The sequence below is a fragment of the Corylus avellana genome, chromosome 6 (assembly GCF_965113065.1).
Source record: "Corylus avellana chromosome 6, dhCorAvel1.hap1.2, whole genome shotgun sequence".
Lineage (NCBI taxonomy): Eukaryota > Viridiplantae > Streptophyta > Magnoliopsida > Fagales > Betulaceae > Corylus > Corylus avellana.
In genome coordinates, this window is record NC_142495.1 from 23,831,646 (window position 1) to 23,847,218 (window position 15,573).

Here is a 15,573-nt window from a genome sequence, read left to right on the forward strand (position 1 = left end):
TGTTATATTTTACATCATCTATATATACCTAGTGAAAAAAAAAAAAAAAGAAGAAAAAGAAAAAAGAAACACCAGATATATTCATCCAATGAGCATGTATGTGCATTTCTTTGGAATGGAACAATCAGAAAGTTCTGTTCTGGACGACAGCAAATAGTGAGTGGTATGGTATGGACTGTATAGTTGTATAGGCTAGTGGGCTTGGTCGTTGAACAAAACCGGGCTTTTAATTTTTGGGTGGGCTCAGACCCTCAGGGCCCACCAACAATACCACCTCCAACATAAAGGAAGGCGGCTCGTGTGATTTGTGCCTGCGAGAGAGAGAAAGAGAGAGATGGCGGGAGTAAGAGAAGCGCAATGGAGACAACAAAGAGGGAGACAACTGGGCCCACCTCCAAGAGGACCTCCGGGTCTTCATCGCCCTCGCTTTGAGCCCGTCGACCGCGAAAAGGTTCCCTCGCTCTCTCTTAGGGTTTCTGATTTTGCAATCGTTACTTCTGTATTTCTCTGCTCTGCCGTAAAATTTTTATTATCTCTGAAATCTTGAATTTCATTTGCAGACTTGCCCGTTGCTGCTTCGGGTTTTCACTAGGGTAAGCTGGCTATTCACACTGTCGACTGCATTTGCTTTTTGTTTTTCTTCTTTTGTGTATGAAATTGGTGTGGGAAACTTTTTTTTTTTTTTTTGATATCCGGATTAAAAAGAACATGCGTACTTATTGAAGAACCAGTCTTGATTGTTATCTTTGGCACTGATTCATGTGGAAATGTTTCTTCTTACTTGTTGAAGATTGGGGGTCATCATAGCGATGGAGACTTTGCAGTGAGAGGCAAGGAGCCCAAGGATGAGGTTCAAATTTATACCTGGAAGGATGCTACTCTTCGTGAGTTAACTGTTTTGGTATACTCTCTCTCTCTATATATATATATATATATATATATATATATATATATATGCTGCCTGTGTGTATTTATTGATGTATGTATGCATGCGTGCTTTCCTTTTTATTGGGTTAGGTGTGTATGTGTGCACATTTTATATGTGCAGTTTGGACTTCTTCATATCTAAATAGAAGAGGAGTTACAAATTTATTAAATTTGATTCCTAAACTTTTATGAGAACCTTCAGCATTCATCACCCACAAGTGAAAATCTTAGGTTAGTCAATAGTCTACTGTAGACTGCTATGAAGTTTGTACAAAGTCCTAATGTGTACTAAAGTTTTCAGAATTGAGAAGATGAGAAGAATAGGAGGGATGAATCAGAGAGTAGTTCACTGTGAAATGTTGCTGTCCTTGAAAATGTTGAAAGAGGATACCCAAAAAAAGAAAAAAAAAAAAAGAGGGAGAGAGAGGGGGTTGGAAAGCAGTTTTCTCAATGGCCAAATAGTTGTGGCATTCTCAGAATGTGATAACTTTACCTGGGTTAATTGGATTCTGTGGACCTGGTAGCAGTTTCAGCCAATGGATGTGTTAGGCCTGGTCTGAACTAGATGACCAGGAACAAGATTGGAACTAGGAATGTGGGGTATTGTACTAGAAAATGGTTCGGTATTTTGCAGTCAATAACCAGCGAGTATAAGTGGCCTGTACCAAGCATTAACTTGGCTCATAGGGATAAACTTGTTATGCGCTGTGGAGCATAGAAGGAGACCAATATGTTTATGATGGACTCTGTTTATGGCAGAGAAAGACCGGGTGGAATGTTTGTTGAAACAGGTTTCTGTTGGATTACATTTTGTACTAATTACTGAAGCAATTATGAACTTGCCACTTTTCAAAAGAAAAAAAAAATCAAATAAACATAAAAAAAAAAAAAAGTGTCCCCAGAAAAGATATACGTAATGTGCACCACAGTAATGCCATTGAGAAAGTTAAGTCAGTTGATATTGTTTATGCTTCAGTGCATAATGTCTGAGTGCATTTAATGGTAACTGATTATAATGAAAACTGCCTAAGATGAGTGTCTTTCTTGATGGTTCTCTCTATATTGGTTTGAAATTATTTTTGATAAGTAATTGCAAATTCATTAAAAAGCGCAAAGACACAACCCAAGTATATAGGAGCAATACAATAGATACACCTAATCAGTGAAAGAAAAAAGATCAAGAAAAACTTGAAAACTAGAAAATATTAAAGTCAAAGGCAACTGTCCTGTGGTAAAAGTGTGTTGAAGAAAAAAGCCTTTAATTCCACAACTGTCCGCGCACGGTCTTCTAAGCTCTGATCATTTTTGTCCCTCCAAAGAAAAGCAAGATGGAGCTTATATCTGACATATTTATTTCCCTCTGATCACTTCAAAAGTGGATATTGATTTAAAATTATATCTGACATAATTTTATTTCTTTCTTTACAAAAGTTATTTCTTCTTCATTTTTATTTTTTGGGTTCTGTAGTTTATTATACTTCTTTTACAGGTCAAAGAGGTAGCTCCAGCTGCAAGGAGAAAAAATGCAAAACTATCCTTTGCTTTTGTATATCCCGATAAAAATGGCCGTTTTACAGTAAAAGAGGTACTCTCTGTGTGTGAGTAAATAACAGAGCCATTATTCCGTCTCTGTCGATTTATGTGTTATCATTTACATGAGAGTGAGTTCTGAAACTCTTCTAATATGTGCATGCATTAATTAGTGGGTAAATGATTTTAGTTCTGCAGTATGATGAACATAGTTGACCAGATATATCTTTTCAGATGCATAATTTTCTATTCTTTCTCCTACAACTCATCTCATATTACTGTCAATGGTCAATGATTTATGCTGAAAAGATTGGAACCAAGGTGATGGAAATTTTTGGTATGTGGAGAATTTGCTGCATGAATTATGTTTTTGTTTCCACTATGGTGTATACAATCTTAATCATTTTCACATTTGTCAAATAGTTTATAAATTTTTGAGTATTTTGTAATATATCTGAAGTGATCTTAAAAACGAGGAATGTCATATGTATGCTAGGAAAAATCTTGGGCCTGGTTGTCTTTTGCTAGTAGAGAAAATAGGACAGGGGAGGGGGGACATTGGGAGGACGAGGCCCCTAAATATGCTTGAGATGCTTATGACATGAAATTTGCAAAATGTTGAAAACACTTGTAAAACATGCAGTGCTTGTAATTCAGATGCTTATGATATTTTCTCAATTCTGGGCATTCACAATCACTTATTATTATTATTATTATTATTATTATGGTTCTACTACTAGAAACTCAATGCGTAATTCCCAAATAATCTCCACTGTTGACTTATATCTAACTTTCCTCTCTCTTCCAAAATTCTGAGTGTTTTTCTTAGTTAACTAAATGCCATGGTAATGACTGATGTCGTGATGTTCTTCACAATGTTGACCCAGCCAATTTCTGATTAAAGATATCCCCTCTTTCAATATCAATACCTTTCTATGTTTTAACCTTTCTCTCGGTGGATAAAAGTGGATTTGCATCATGGCATATTTAACGTTATGGTTTATTTGAGGGCTGAAATGGTTATGATATCTCTATCAGAACTCAAATATGTTATTTGGTTGTGTGGATTGACATCTTAGCTCTAAAGTGTGTGTGTCATAGAAATAATATTGTATTTGTATTTGTAAGTATGCTTTACTGGTTGATGCATGAACAATACCTATAATGAGGTTTGACTCTGGAATACTCCATTGATCCATGAAGGTGGGGATGACCTATTCTTATGGAAATGGGAGATTAGATGATGGCAAGACATTGGCTGAACTTTGCTTTCAGGTAAAACAGTATGCTCTTTTGGTTCCATGTATCTAGATTGAGTAATGTTGTTTAGTAGATTGTTATACGATTGTCATACAATTTGATGATGTGATAGTAAAAATCAGTCATTAGATCAGCATTTGTAAAAAAAAAAAGAGGCTAAATTCTATAGTCACGTTATCTCAGTTGTATTGCATTTTCAGTATACTAAATAGCATTACTCTTTTGGGTTATACTTTTAATTCGTCACTAATTAGTGTTTGGCAAATGTAGATTGGAGATTACTTGGATGTGGGTATTATGTAAGGATCTCTCTTCTTAATCTGATGTATTTGCTCATAAGCTGTCTTGGGAGGGTCTTGCAATACTGTTTACTTGAATTTTGCCCTGAGTTGATGCTTCCTTATATGTGTACATAAGTGGCTAGTTTCTAGTTGTTAGACATGATGTGGACGTCAGTAACACCCATGTGCATATATAGTGTTGGAAATTGAAACCTTCTGTGGGTTCGTGGAATATATTGAATATCATTTTGAAAACTGATGGAGATTGGTTGATGTGTGAGTGAATAAATAGAAGCTCTTTTGTATTTTTGTTTCCAAGTAGTGCACGCCAAAATCATGATGCGGTGACGGTTTAAAAATTGAAATTACATTTTTATTTCACAATTATTTTACATTGTTGACATGGTAGTTTTAACTAACCCTTGAATTAATGATTATTGGAAAAAAAAAAAAAAAAGGTTAGTTGGGATTGCCACTTTAGCAATTACATGATAAAAGTAACTCTTCCATTTTTATCCCACAATGCTTGTTGGCTTGACAATTTTAATTGTTTTGGATTTGGTTCATGTGTTGTAGTTTTTCAACGGTCTATATTTAATTTCAACTTTTTCTTTAAATATAGACTATTGAAAAACTATAGCAGTTGCACCTAAACAAAGACTGATCCAAGTATTTGTTGAAATTGTTATGTTTGCATTGTGAGATAGTTATGAGATAAAAATGTAAATAAGAATTTTATCTTAATTTATCCATCAAGTGTGATATGACTTTTAAAATTATCATTGAATCAAATTCAATAGTAATGCATAACAAATTTAGTAGTGATTTTATAAAAGTCTCAAGACTTTCGGGAGATAAAAGTCATACTTACAGAATTACTTATTTCTGTTATTACTCTTCAATGAATGATTAAGTAAACAAAGAATAAAGTTTTTTATTCTTTTAATTCAGTCTATTCAAATTACGACACATGATTTATTAATTTTATTAAAAATGCATAAGAACATATCGAAAAAAAACAAAACAAAACAAAAACAAAAACAAATTCTCTAATTTAGTTTGAAATAAAATTTTGTTCAATCTAAATTGAGATAAAGGAGCGTTTGAGTTTTAAATTTACATTTGTGTGTTATAATAGTTGATTTAGAGAAGCATTTTTAAAATGCATGTGGAGTTTCAAAGTCGTCTTACGTAAAAGATAAAAAAGACTTAGAAATTAAGAAATCGTCTTGGATTGCTCGACCGATTTAATAATAATAAATTAATAATCAAAGGTCGGTTGTCCATTAACAAAGTCTCAAACAGACCCCACCCACCCGGCCAACATGTTGCTTAATTCAAACTAATTAATAAATGTTTTGATATTTAATCTCTCGCTCATTAAACTTTAAAGATAAGGGAAGTGTCGATAGAAAGAAATAGAAGCCATGAACACGGTAGTAGTCGTAGTAGTACGACTATGACGCCCTTATCCAGCTAGGTGACAACGACGTCGTAGTAGCAATCTTCGTTCCGTTATCGAAGCAGCACTAATCGAAGAAGACAAACACGGGGAAAAATCATAATCAAAATCAAAACCCCCAAAAAGTAAAGATCCCTGTTTCTCTCTCTCTCTCTCTCTCTCTCTCTGAGTCTCTCGCTCGCTGGGAGGGATTTAGGGCAACGGAATTAACGCATTTTTAAGCAGTTTACGAAAAGATATCACAGTCTCTCTCTTCACATTGAAGCTTCGTGACCTTCTTAAATTCTTCAATCCCAATCACGCCCTCTGCATTCTTCATCTGATGGATTTGGAGTAGGAAGAAGCACCATAAAGCCTCCCAATTCACCGGTACATCCACGCAATTCCCACTCGTAAATACACGCACTCTCTCTAGTGGCAATGTTGTAATTTCCTGCTCTCTCTCTCTCTCTCTCTCTCTCTCAGTTACCTTCTTTTTGTATTTACTTTAGGTTTTCCTCGGCGAATGGCGATGAACCGGGGAATTTCCGGCGCGGGCCTCCACAGAAGCAGAGGCGGTGGATCTCGATTCCCTTTAGCAATTCTCATTGTCTTTGCGTTGCTCGTGCCGTTGGTTTTCTTCGTCGGCCGAGGACTCCGCGTCACTGGTCAGTTCTCAAACCTTTGCTCTACTTCTCAATTGTCTATTTCAAATGTGGGAGGTTAATTTCTAGATCTCACTTAATCAAACTCTATTGCATATTAGGGGCTCAAATTAGTATTTTCGTACTGATTGTGTTTTCGTATTTTGGTACTTTCCCGAAAGGCAAATTGAATAACGAGAAAATTATGCTCTAGCTCTTTGAGTTGAGAATAATGCTGTATGTTTTTCAGGTAGTGATGCTCGAAACAATGCTCAAAGTTTTGGATAGGGGATAGGATGTATTTGTTTTTGAGTCTTAATAACCATGAATGCTCATTGATGGATATTTAGCGCTAGATATTTCTGAAAGGAGGCTATTTTCAGTGCATCGATGGCATTAAGTTGATTTAGGCAGTCATTTTATTGATTTTCACAGCTAAGGGTGGGTGGGTTTTGCTTTCGATAGATGAAAAGTGGAATAGGGTTTTCACAACAATTATGTATAGGGACCTTTAGGAATGTCAATGTGGCGTGTTTACTAGTTGCTACTAGATGTCATGCTGATGGTGTACGGTGGCATTTAGGTTATGATCCCCTATATTTATCTCACCTATGTGGTAATGGTAAAAGTGGAGGTAATGAGTCTTGTAGCCAACCTAACTTCAATCAATGATAAAAGTACGAGTAGAAAACTTTGTGATCAATATTATTCTATGATGAAGTTCACATGAGGTCCAACATTATATTCAATAATTGAAGATCATTTATGCAGATCAGTACACTCGCTAGTAAAGTTACCATAATATGTACTACTGCCCTTGCAAACTACATTCAAGACCCGAAGGATTAATTTTGTGTCTTCACTATGTAATTTACTAAAATCATGAACGGAGTAGCATGTAATAGTATACAAGCCTTTGCATGAGTTTGGATTTCTGTTCTGTATGTCTACTCGTCTCTAATTGTGTATATATGCATACTTAAAATGATTATTGTTGTTATTAGTTGTTGCAGATCGAGATGATGTTTCAATTGGTACCAGTAAACAGGTAGTAGTCTTTTCCGATCTTTGTCCATTTCTAGTTTTTTTTTATAAGTAATAAGAAGTTTTATTAAAAAGCGTAAAGGCGCCCCAAGGTACACTGGAAGTATACAATAGGATCACCTAACTAGAAGGAGAAAAACGAAAAAGAAAATCATCATAACTAATCGAAACAGGAAAGACATGCGCAACGGTCCAAAGATACAAAGTTTGAAAGCAAGAGGCTAAAATGTCTTCCCAAGTCCCCTCCATATCCTCAAAGCACCTATTATTCCTTTCCCTCCATAGACACCAAAAAAAGCACGTAGGCACCATTTTCCACACCGCGGCACTCTCCCTCCTCCCCGAAGACCACCAACAAGCGAGTAAATCCGAAACCCTCTTTGGCATCACCCAAGACAACCCAAACCGACCGAAAAAGGTGCTCCACAAAGTATAAGCTACCTCGCAATGAAGGAGAAGATGATCCACCGTCTCCTCGGACTTCTTGCACATACAACACCTGTTTGTCACAATCACCCGTTGCTTTCTAAGATTGTCCAGAGTCAAAATTTTTCCCAAAGCCGCCGACCACACAAAAAAACTCGCCCTCAGAGGAGCTTGGGTACGCCACACACTCTTCCACGGAAATCCTCCCCCAACAGGACTCGCCAAGGCGGCGTAAAGGAGCTTGACCTTGAATCAGCCTCTTTTGGAAGAATTCCACCACAACCTATCTTCATACCCTCGCCTCACTTGAGCAGCATGTAACACCTGGAAAAAAGAAGCCAACACCTCCACCTCCCAATCATGCGCTTCTCTAGAAAAGCTCACATTCCACTGGTTAGTGCCACCCAACACCTCCAGATGCTCCGCCACTGAAGCATCCTTAGCGCAGGCAATGCTAAATAAACCTGGAAAGGCATGCTTGAGAGCCAAATCACCACACCACAGATCGTGCCAAAAGCGCACCTTAGACCCCTCCCCTACCTGAAATCGAGTAAACCTTTGAAAATTGGCCCACCCCTTCCTGATGTTCTTCCATAACCCCACCCCCAGAGGACCACCCGGCTCCAAGGAACACCACCCTCCCCAAAGACTACCAAATTTCGCATTCACCACAGCCCTCCACCAAGAATCTCTCTCTAACCCATAACGCCACAACCACTTCCCTAAGAGGGCGCGATTGAAGACCCTAAGGTTCCTGATACCCAAACCTCCCTCCTTCATCGGGGTGCAAACCTTCGCCCACTCCACCAGGTGGAACTTGAACTCATCGCCTAGACCCCCCCATAAAAAGTCCCGCTGCAACTTCTCAATCCTCTTTGCAACACTACCTGGAATGGGAAAGAGTGACAAATAGTACGTCGGCAAGTTGACGAGAGTATTCTTAATAGGCATTACTCTCCCCCCCTTAGACAGATAAGATCTTTTCCACCCGGCCAACCGACGTTCTATCTTCTCAATAACTCCATCCCAAATATGTGTAGCCTTGCAAGAGGCCCCTAACGGCAAACCAAGGTACCTAACAGGCAATGAAGCAACCCCACACCCCAGAATCTCAGCTAACCTGTCCACTTGAACCACATCCCCCACTGGAATTATCTCCGACTTGGCCAAATTAACTTTCAACCCGGAAACAGCTTCAAACAACAGAAACACACTCCTCAAATACCGAAGCTGGGCAGGCCTAGCATTACAAAAAATCAAGGTATCGTCCGCAAACAAAAGATGAGACGTAGTAATATTACCGACCTGAAATCCCTCAATAAAACCCCCGTTCACTGCCGCTGAAATCATTCTGCTTAGAGCTTCCATAACAAAAACGAACAACAGAGGAGATAAAGGGTCCCCTTGTCTCAAACCCCTGGAGCTGCTGAAGAATCCATTAGGCGAGCTATTGATCAGAATCGAGAATCCATTTGTCCATTTCTAGTACACTACTGATTGCATATTTTTTTCTATAATGGCTTCTGTCTGCTTCTTTTTCTTTACCTGAACTTTTTTCGAATGAGTGGTGCAGAATGTGGATTGGAGAGAAAGGCTGGCACTGCAACATGTCAAATCTATTTTCACAAAAGAGGTAATTTAGCTATCCACGTCTCTATTAAAATAAGTAGTGGTAGTTTTTGTTTTTGTATTGTATTGCAACATGTCAAATCTAGTAGTTTTCCTTACTAGCTGACACACTGATCATATCTGCTGTTTAGGTCATTCATGCTGTCACAGCCAGCACAAGTGACATGGGGCCTTTGAGTCTTGATATATTTAAGAAAAACAACTTGTCTGCTTCATGGAAAGTCTTTGGGGCCAAGACTTCAGTTGTTGACACTTCTGAGGTTAGGATGACTCTTATACTTCTGCTTGAAACCACTGTTATCTCTTGTACACTTTTTGTGCTGCTGAAAGCTTGTCAATTAATAGCTTTTGCTTTATTAATGTTTTTGGGTTGTGATTGTGTTCAAAGCCAAACCAAGTGGCTGCAGATGTCAAAAAGGAAACACCTAAGGAAAAAAAGGATCATTCCTCAGGTGATAATATCTTTTTGTCGTAGGATCTGGATATATGTAATACTCTTTTACTTTCCTTTCAATCTTGAGTTTTCAATGTCTTTCTAGTGGCATCTGCATATGGCTGATATACTTTATTATTTACTTTTGATTTTATTGTCCTCTGCAGATGATCGTGCTCAATTTGTTGGTAAACCTGCAGACCTAGCCCGGAGGGTAATCACCATCCCTCGATACTTGCATGTTTTGGTCACCATGTTCAACTTATAAATTATAGCAAACAGACTCTATTGTTTTGATTTTGCACTTCATGGGCTGTACCAGTGTATTAACTGCATTGCTTCTTGAGTTTTGATATATACTCCTTTAAGCTATTCTGCAGCAATTGCGAGAGAAAAGACGTGAAAAGCGTGCATCAGAATTGGTGCAAAAGGATGATGAAACAACTGTAAAACTTGAGAATGCAGCCATTGAACGCTCCAAATCAGTTGACTCTGCTGTTCTGGGAAAATACAGCTTATGGAGGAAAGAAAATGAGAATGAGAACTCTGATTCGACAGTACGCTTGATGCGGGATCAAATGATAATGGCAAGGGTATATTTAAGTATCGCGAAGATGAAGAACACAGTTGACTTGTACCAACAACTACAAGTTCGACTTAAAGAGAGCCAACGTGCCCTAGGGGAGGCCACTGCTGATTCTGATCTACATCAAAGGTAACAGTATTGGGCATTTAATGTCATTGGGAATGCTTCACTGTCTGCATTTATTTTGTCCTGTATATTGATAATTTTGGCACCTGTTACCTTATTCCTTCTTCAATTTGTTTCTAGTGCACCCGAGAGAATCAAAGCTATGGGCCAAGTTCTGTCAAAAGCAAGAGAGCAACTGTATGACTGCAAGTTGGTGACTGGGAAGCTCAGAGCAATGCTTCAGTCAGCAGATGAACAAGTTAGGCTCTTGAAAAAGCAGAGCACATTCCTGAGTCAGTTAGCTGCCAAGACCATTCCAAATGCAATCCACTGCTTATCTATGCGGTTAACCATAGAATACTACCTCCTTCCTCCAGAAAAGCGACGGTTCCCCAGAAGTGAGAATTTAGAAAATACAAAACTTCATCATTATGCTCTCTTCTCAGACAATGTCTTGGCTGCATCAGTGGTTGTCAACTCAACTGTCATGAATGCCAAGGTGATGTGCAATGTCTTATTCTATTCCACTGGCTTAAGTGTGTGTGTGTGGTGGGTGTGTGGGTATCTCTCCAAAATATTGAACACCCTGGTTGATGCTTATTAAGTTATTGTCCTGATTGACTTATATGGGATTGCCATTTTAGGTATATGTGGTTTCATATTATAAGATCTCCAGTTGGTTGCTCTTCAGATGGATACTTATTTCTGTTTCGAAGTGCACTTGAGATATATACACTAACTAATAATTAGGTTCTTTAGGTGATTTTGCAATTATAGAGTTTTTGCTGAAGATGATTTATGGATAGCTTTTGAATGAGATGATTCTAGGCCTGTGTTGGCATTTCTGTGAACTTTCCATAATGTTTTCCTTTTTTGAACTTCACAAGATCAGATTTCTATAAATGCGGGTGGAAGATTTTTTTGCAATTTACGTTCAAAAAAAAAAAAAAAAAAAAGATTTTTTGCAATTGCATGGCTGAAGTGTTGTTAAGAATAGAACTGCTCGTTAAAAGTATTTGGTTACATGCCATATAATCACTTATGTACTATTGAAATGACTTAAAAGAGGCACTGAAATCGTTGCTTTTCAAGCACTTTTTGACAACTGAACCTGTGTAATATATATTTTGTATATATATAAAATAAATAATAATAAATAAAGAGCATATATGTGACCAATCCATTAGAGTTTATGGTGAATCTTGTTACATTAGATAACAAAATTTATGCAAAAGCTTGTTTGGTGATACCACCAGGGCATTATGGCTCCATGTGCATTCCCTTGTTGATACCACTAATGTGTGCAATTCCCGAAATGGTCGTTAACCTTGGACATGTCTGAAGTAGAAACAAAAAGGCCTAGTGATCTCCACTGATGGCTCTGTTTCAGCTTAAATCTGCAACATCAAGCCATGAAAAGTCTATTCATGGGAGTTTGTGTTTGGGTTTCCTGTTTTAGAGATTTTTGTAGGAGTGCTTTCGTTCTCTTTCTTTTGTTCTTTTTTTTTTTTTTTGGAAGAGAAATTGTCAGGGAATCTGGGAGTGAATTATAGGTGGTGCCTATGGTGGTAATAATGAGTCGGTCAATAACAGTGGTAGGGGGTGGGGGGGGCGGCGGTGGGTTGAAGATATAGATCGGTGGCTTATTGTGGGTCACTGGAGTGCACAATTAAAAAGATGTGATTCTAAACATAGGCTAACGGCTTTGAAACTGCTGTAAGGGTCTAAACTTGCACATAGGATGCTGAAACACAACATTAAACAGGCACTTAAAAAATTTGTTTGATCATGATTTTGTAATATTGAAATTATTTGAAGTGGGCCCTCTCTTTTGGTGGACCTCACATATTTGGACAGATGCCATGTAATGGGAACTTGCTTTACTGTACTGAAGCTCAGAAGGGAGTTGCTTGCTCTTTTGTTCTTGACTAAAATATGCTTCTCATTGCAGGACTCTTCAAAACATGTATTTCATGTTGTCACCGATAAACTCAACTTCGGAGCGATGAATATGTGGTTTCTGTTGAACCCCCCTGGAAAAGCCACTATCCATGTTGAAAATGTTGATGAATTTAAGTGGCTTAATTCATCTTACTGCCCAGTTCTGCGTCAACTTGAGTCTGCTGCAATGAAAGAATATTATTTCAAAGCCGCCCATCCAACCACTCTTTCATCTGGTGCTTCTAATTTGAAGTACAGGAACCCTAAGTATCTCTCAATGCTCAACCATCTGAGGTTCTATCTACCTCAGGTTTATCCAAAGTTAGATAAGATCCTGTTTCTTGATGATGACATTGTTGTCCAGAAAGATTTGACTGGACTCTGGTCTGTTAATCTCCGTGGAAAGGTTAATGGTGCAGTGGAAACCTGTGGTGAGAGCTTTCACCGTTTTGACAAGTACCTTAACTTTACAAATCCACATATTGCAAGAAACTTTGATCCAAATGCATGTGGGTGGGCATATGGGATGAACGTTTTTGATCTAAAGGAGTGGAAAAAAAGGGATATTACCGGCATATATCACAAGTGGCAGAACATGGTGAGGCTTTGAAATCTTGCATTTGTCTGCCTCAGTGTTTTGTTTTGTTTCATATATCATATGACTTATAAATTGACGTAAATCTGGGGTTAATCAGCATGTTTGTATCTCAGAATGAAGTTTTAGTGTAAAAAATCTGCATATCATAATTGTTTATCTATTGAGTTTTTCTTTTTTCTGCGGTGGCTTTAGAATGAAGATAGAGTACTTTGGAAGCTTGGGACATTACCTCCGGGACTAATTACATTTTATGGGCTGACACATCCTCTCGAGAAGTCATGGCATGTGCTTGGTTTGGGTTACAATCCAAGCGTCGATCGTGCAGAGATTGAGAATGCTGCAGTCATACACTACAATGGCAATATGAAACCTTGGCTAGAGTTGGGAATGACAAGATATAGGTCATACTGGACTAAGTACATTAAGTTTGATCATCCCTACGTTCGCAGCTGCAATCTAAGTGAATGAGCTGGCTGAAGTCATATATGGTGAGATCCTCTCTCTCTTGCTGGCTGCCTCGTTATTTCTAACTAAAGGTTGCTTTTAGTTTAATTTTTTTTTTTTTTGGCCCTAGTTTCCCCTGTTTTCATTCTCTTTCCACATTGTTTATTCTTCTTTGTGATTCATTCAATTTGTTCCAATCATCTGTCACCACCATTGGAGCAAGGTAACTAATTCTATGCCTTGTTGACCTGTAAAACCGCCCTACTGTATCACATTCTGGAGCTAAGTCTGATTTCGACAGGAATAGGAGTTGAGTGTCATTTTCTGTATTCTTTGAACAACTTGCACACCTTGAAGAATTCAATGTGTATGGGTTCTGATATATATGCTGTCTACTCAGATGATAAGCTAGCCATGTTGTGATAACTTTTTATTTAGTAGTGTTCTAAATCATTACGAATTTGATTTTCCCAAATGTATTGTGAATAGGTGTTTGCTCCAGGCTCCATGTATTCGTTTCCTAAACAAATAAAACTTGGTTTAATCAGAACAGTTGTCATAATGAAACCGATGATGCAATAACATCATTGTTAAAAAATCATATAATATCATAAACAGTCCCCTCTGCATACTTGGCAGTGCATGAGGGAAATAATATACAGTCTACTATGCAGACTGGGTAGTGCATGAAAGGCGGGCAAATTAATCGTTTACCATCTACCGACTGACAACTGACTTTTGGCGGTCGGTAGGCAAAATAAAAATATTGTTTTGATATCGGTTCAGTAGGTGGTAAAAATTTGTTTTTGTTGGTAACCGACAATTAATTGACTTAACTGATTTTTCAAGTGAATTTTGAATTTTATCTGGTACATTTTTCTTATTATTTTATCCTATTAATTTGTGGTTATTCTTTTGGTCCGTGCTCCATGGATTTTTTTTTTTTAAAAAAAAAAGCATGTGATTTACTGATTCTGTAGTTGATAATTTAACGTAAAAACTTATAACCAACTTAACTGACTATCTATTAATTGATTAACCGAAAAAGTCGAAACTATTTCTTGATAGTATGAAGTCGGTTAACCAACTTTTACGGTTCGGTCGGTGAAAATGCTTATACCGATACTGACTGAATTGATACCCACGGGTTAGGCTAGGTTCTTGTAAATCAAATTTAGGTTATAATAGGTTTTTTGGCCCCGTATTGACTAGGTTCATTTTCTTGGACCCAAAGCCTTCATGGGGTTAGGGTATCGGTCTAGACCCATAAGTTTTGGCTCTTTTTGATATTGAGATGTTTGTTTCTAAGTCGATGAAATTAAGACTCATATTTTGTCTATTTATAAACCGAGATTATCTATTTATAAATCAGATTTTGATATTGACAGAAATTGTTCGTACCCATTAGCTGAAGAACACTTTATGGCCGGCCATCCATACCCATTTATTTGGTTCAAATTTGAATTAAGCATGCTTGGAAATTGTTTGAGAAGAGCTAAAAAGTTGTTTGGACTTTGGAAGAAGAAGAAAAAAAAAAAGAAGGTGTTTTGATAACAAAGAAAAAACCTAAAAGCAGAAACCGCATTAAAAGGAAAGGTTGAAAATGGTAAGAATACTACTGCAGGCTGCAATGGAGAAGTGGGGGAGATAAAGAAAAAGGAGAGTCAACCAAAGGCCGAAAAGCATCTCCTCCTATTGTTGTGGGATTGATGAGTCAACGAACCACTCTCACTTTAAGTGACCCACAACCACAAGCTGCAACCCTTTGCTTTGAACCACCAATCTTTGATTTTCTTTTTCTTTTTTTCTTTTTTTTTTTTTTAAATTGTATTTTATGTTTTTTTAATCCCACTGCCACAAGACTCCTGAATCTTCCAATCCAAAATCACATCAGTATCGTCTCTGCCCCCCATTATGTTGAGGCCTCAAGTTCCCGACCGCACCCACCAAAATCAAATAAATCTCTCTTGTTTTGTCGTGATTGTGAGAATATTATTGTCTCGATACTAGAAGATATTTTTCACAATAATATTGTCTTCATGTCATTTCTTCTAATCAAATCCCTTTCTTTTACCCTACTTTCTTACAAATATAATGAGTTTATTCAATAAATATAGAATATGTGTTCCTATAAGACACTTTTCAGTCGTGGACCGATGTAGGCTTCTATGAATGAATCACTCTTCTCCTTCTCCCTTGCTATTCTCTTATATTTTCTATTTTATTATAACATTAAAAAATGCATGTTCTGAAACAAGTGGCAGAACTACATGTAGACCGGCGG

General features: G+C 37.6%; 2 protein-coding genes across 2 annotated transcripts; both read left to right on the forward strand.

The window, feature by feature from the left end:
• The first annotated feature begins 270 nt into the window (after nt 1-270).
• SAP18 (SIN3 associated polypeptide P18) lies at nt 271-4,255 on the forward strand. The gene is made up of 6 exons (XM_059599823.2): nt 271-451; nt 561-593; nt 791-901; nt 2,417-2,512; nt 3,661-3,732; nt 3,988-4,255. Exons 1-6 carry the CDS (start codon nt 335-337, stop codon nt 4,018-4,020), a joined length of 462 nt encoding a protein of 153 aa, XP_059455806.1. The 5' UTR covers nt 271-334; the 3' UTR covers nt 4,021-4,255.
• A 1,264-nt stretch (nt 4,256-5,519) lies between these two features.
• Nucleotides 5,520-13,722, forward strand: GAUT1 (galacturonosyltransferase 1). The gene is made up of 11 exons (XM_059599821.2): nt 5,520-5,852; nt 5,952-6,107; nt 7,088-7,131; nt 9,127-9,186; nt 9,314-9,442; nt 9,571-9,634; nt 9,783-9,829; nt 9,996-10,330; nt 10,448-10,805; nt 12,258-12,845; nt 13,038-13,722. Exons 2-11 carry the CDS (start codon nt 5,966-5,968, stop codon nt 13,311-13,313), a joined length of 2,043 nt encoding a protein of 680 aa, XP_059455804.1. The 5' UTR covers nt 5,520-5,852; nt 5,952-5,965; the 3' UTR covers nt 13,314-13,722.
• The last annotated feature ends 1,851 nt before the right edge of the window (nt 13,723-15,573 follow it).

Coding starts and splice junctions, on each gene's coding strand:
- SAP18 (XM_059599823.2), top strand. CDS start 335: ATGGCGGGAGTAAGAGAAGCGCAATGGAGACAACAAAGAGGGAGACAA. Junction 902..2,416: donor TTCGTGAGTTAACTGTTTTG/GTATACTCTCTC, acceptor CTTCTTTTACAG/GTCAAAGAGGTAGCTCCAGC. Junction 3,733..3,987: donor TGGCTGAACTTTGCTTTCAG/GTAAAACAGTAT, acceptor TGGCAAATGTAG/ATTGGAGATTACTTGGATGT.
- GAUT1 (XM_059599821.2), top strand. CDS start 5,966: ATGGCGATGAACCGGGGAATTTCCGGCGCGGGCCTCCACAGAAGCAGA. Junction 6,108..7,087: donor CCGAGGACTCCGCGTCACTG/GTCAGTTCTCAA, acceptor TGTTGTTATTAG/TTGTTGCAGATCGAGATGAT. Junction 12,846..13,037: donor ATCACAAGTGGCAGAACATG/GTGAGGCTTTGA, acceptor CGGTGGCTTTAG/AATGAAGATAGAGTACTTTG.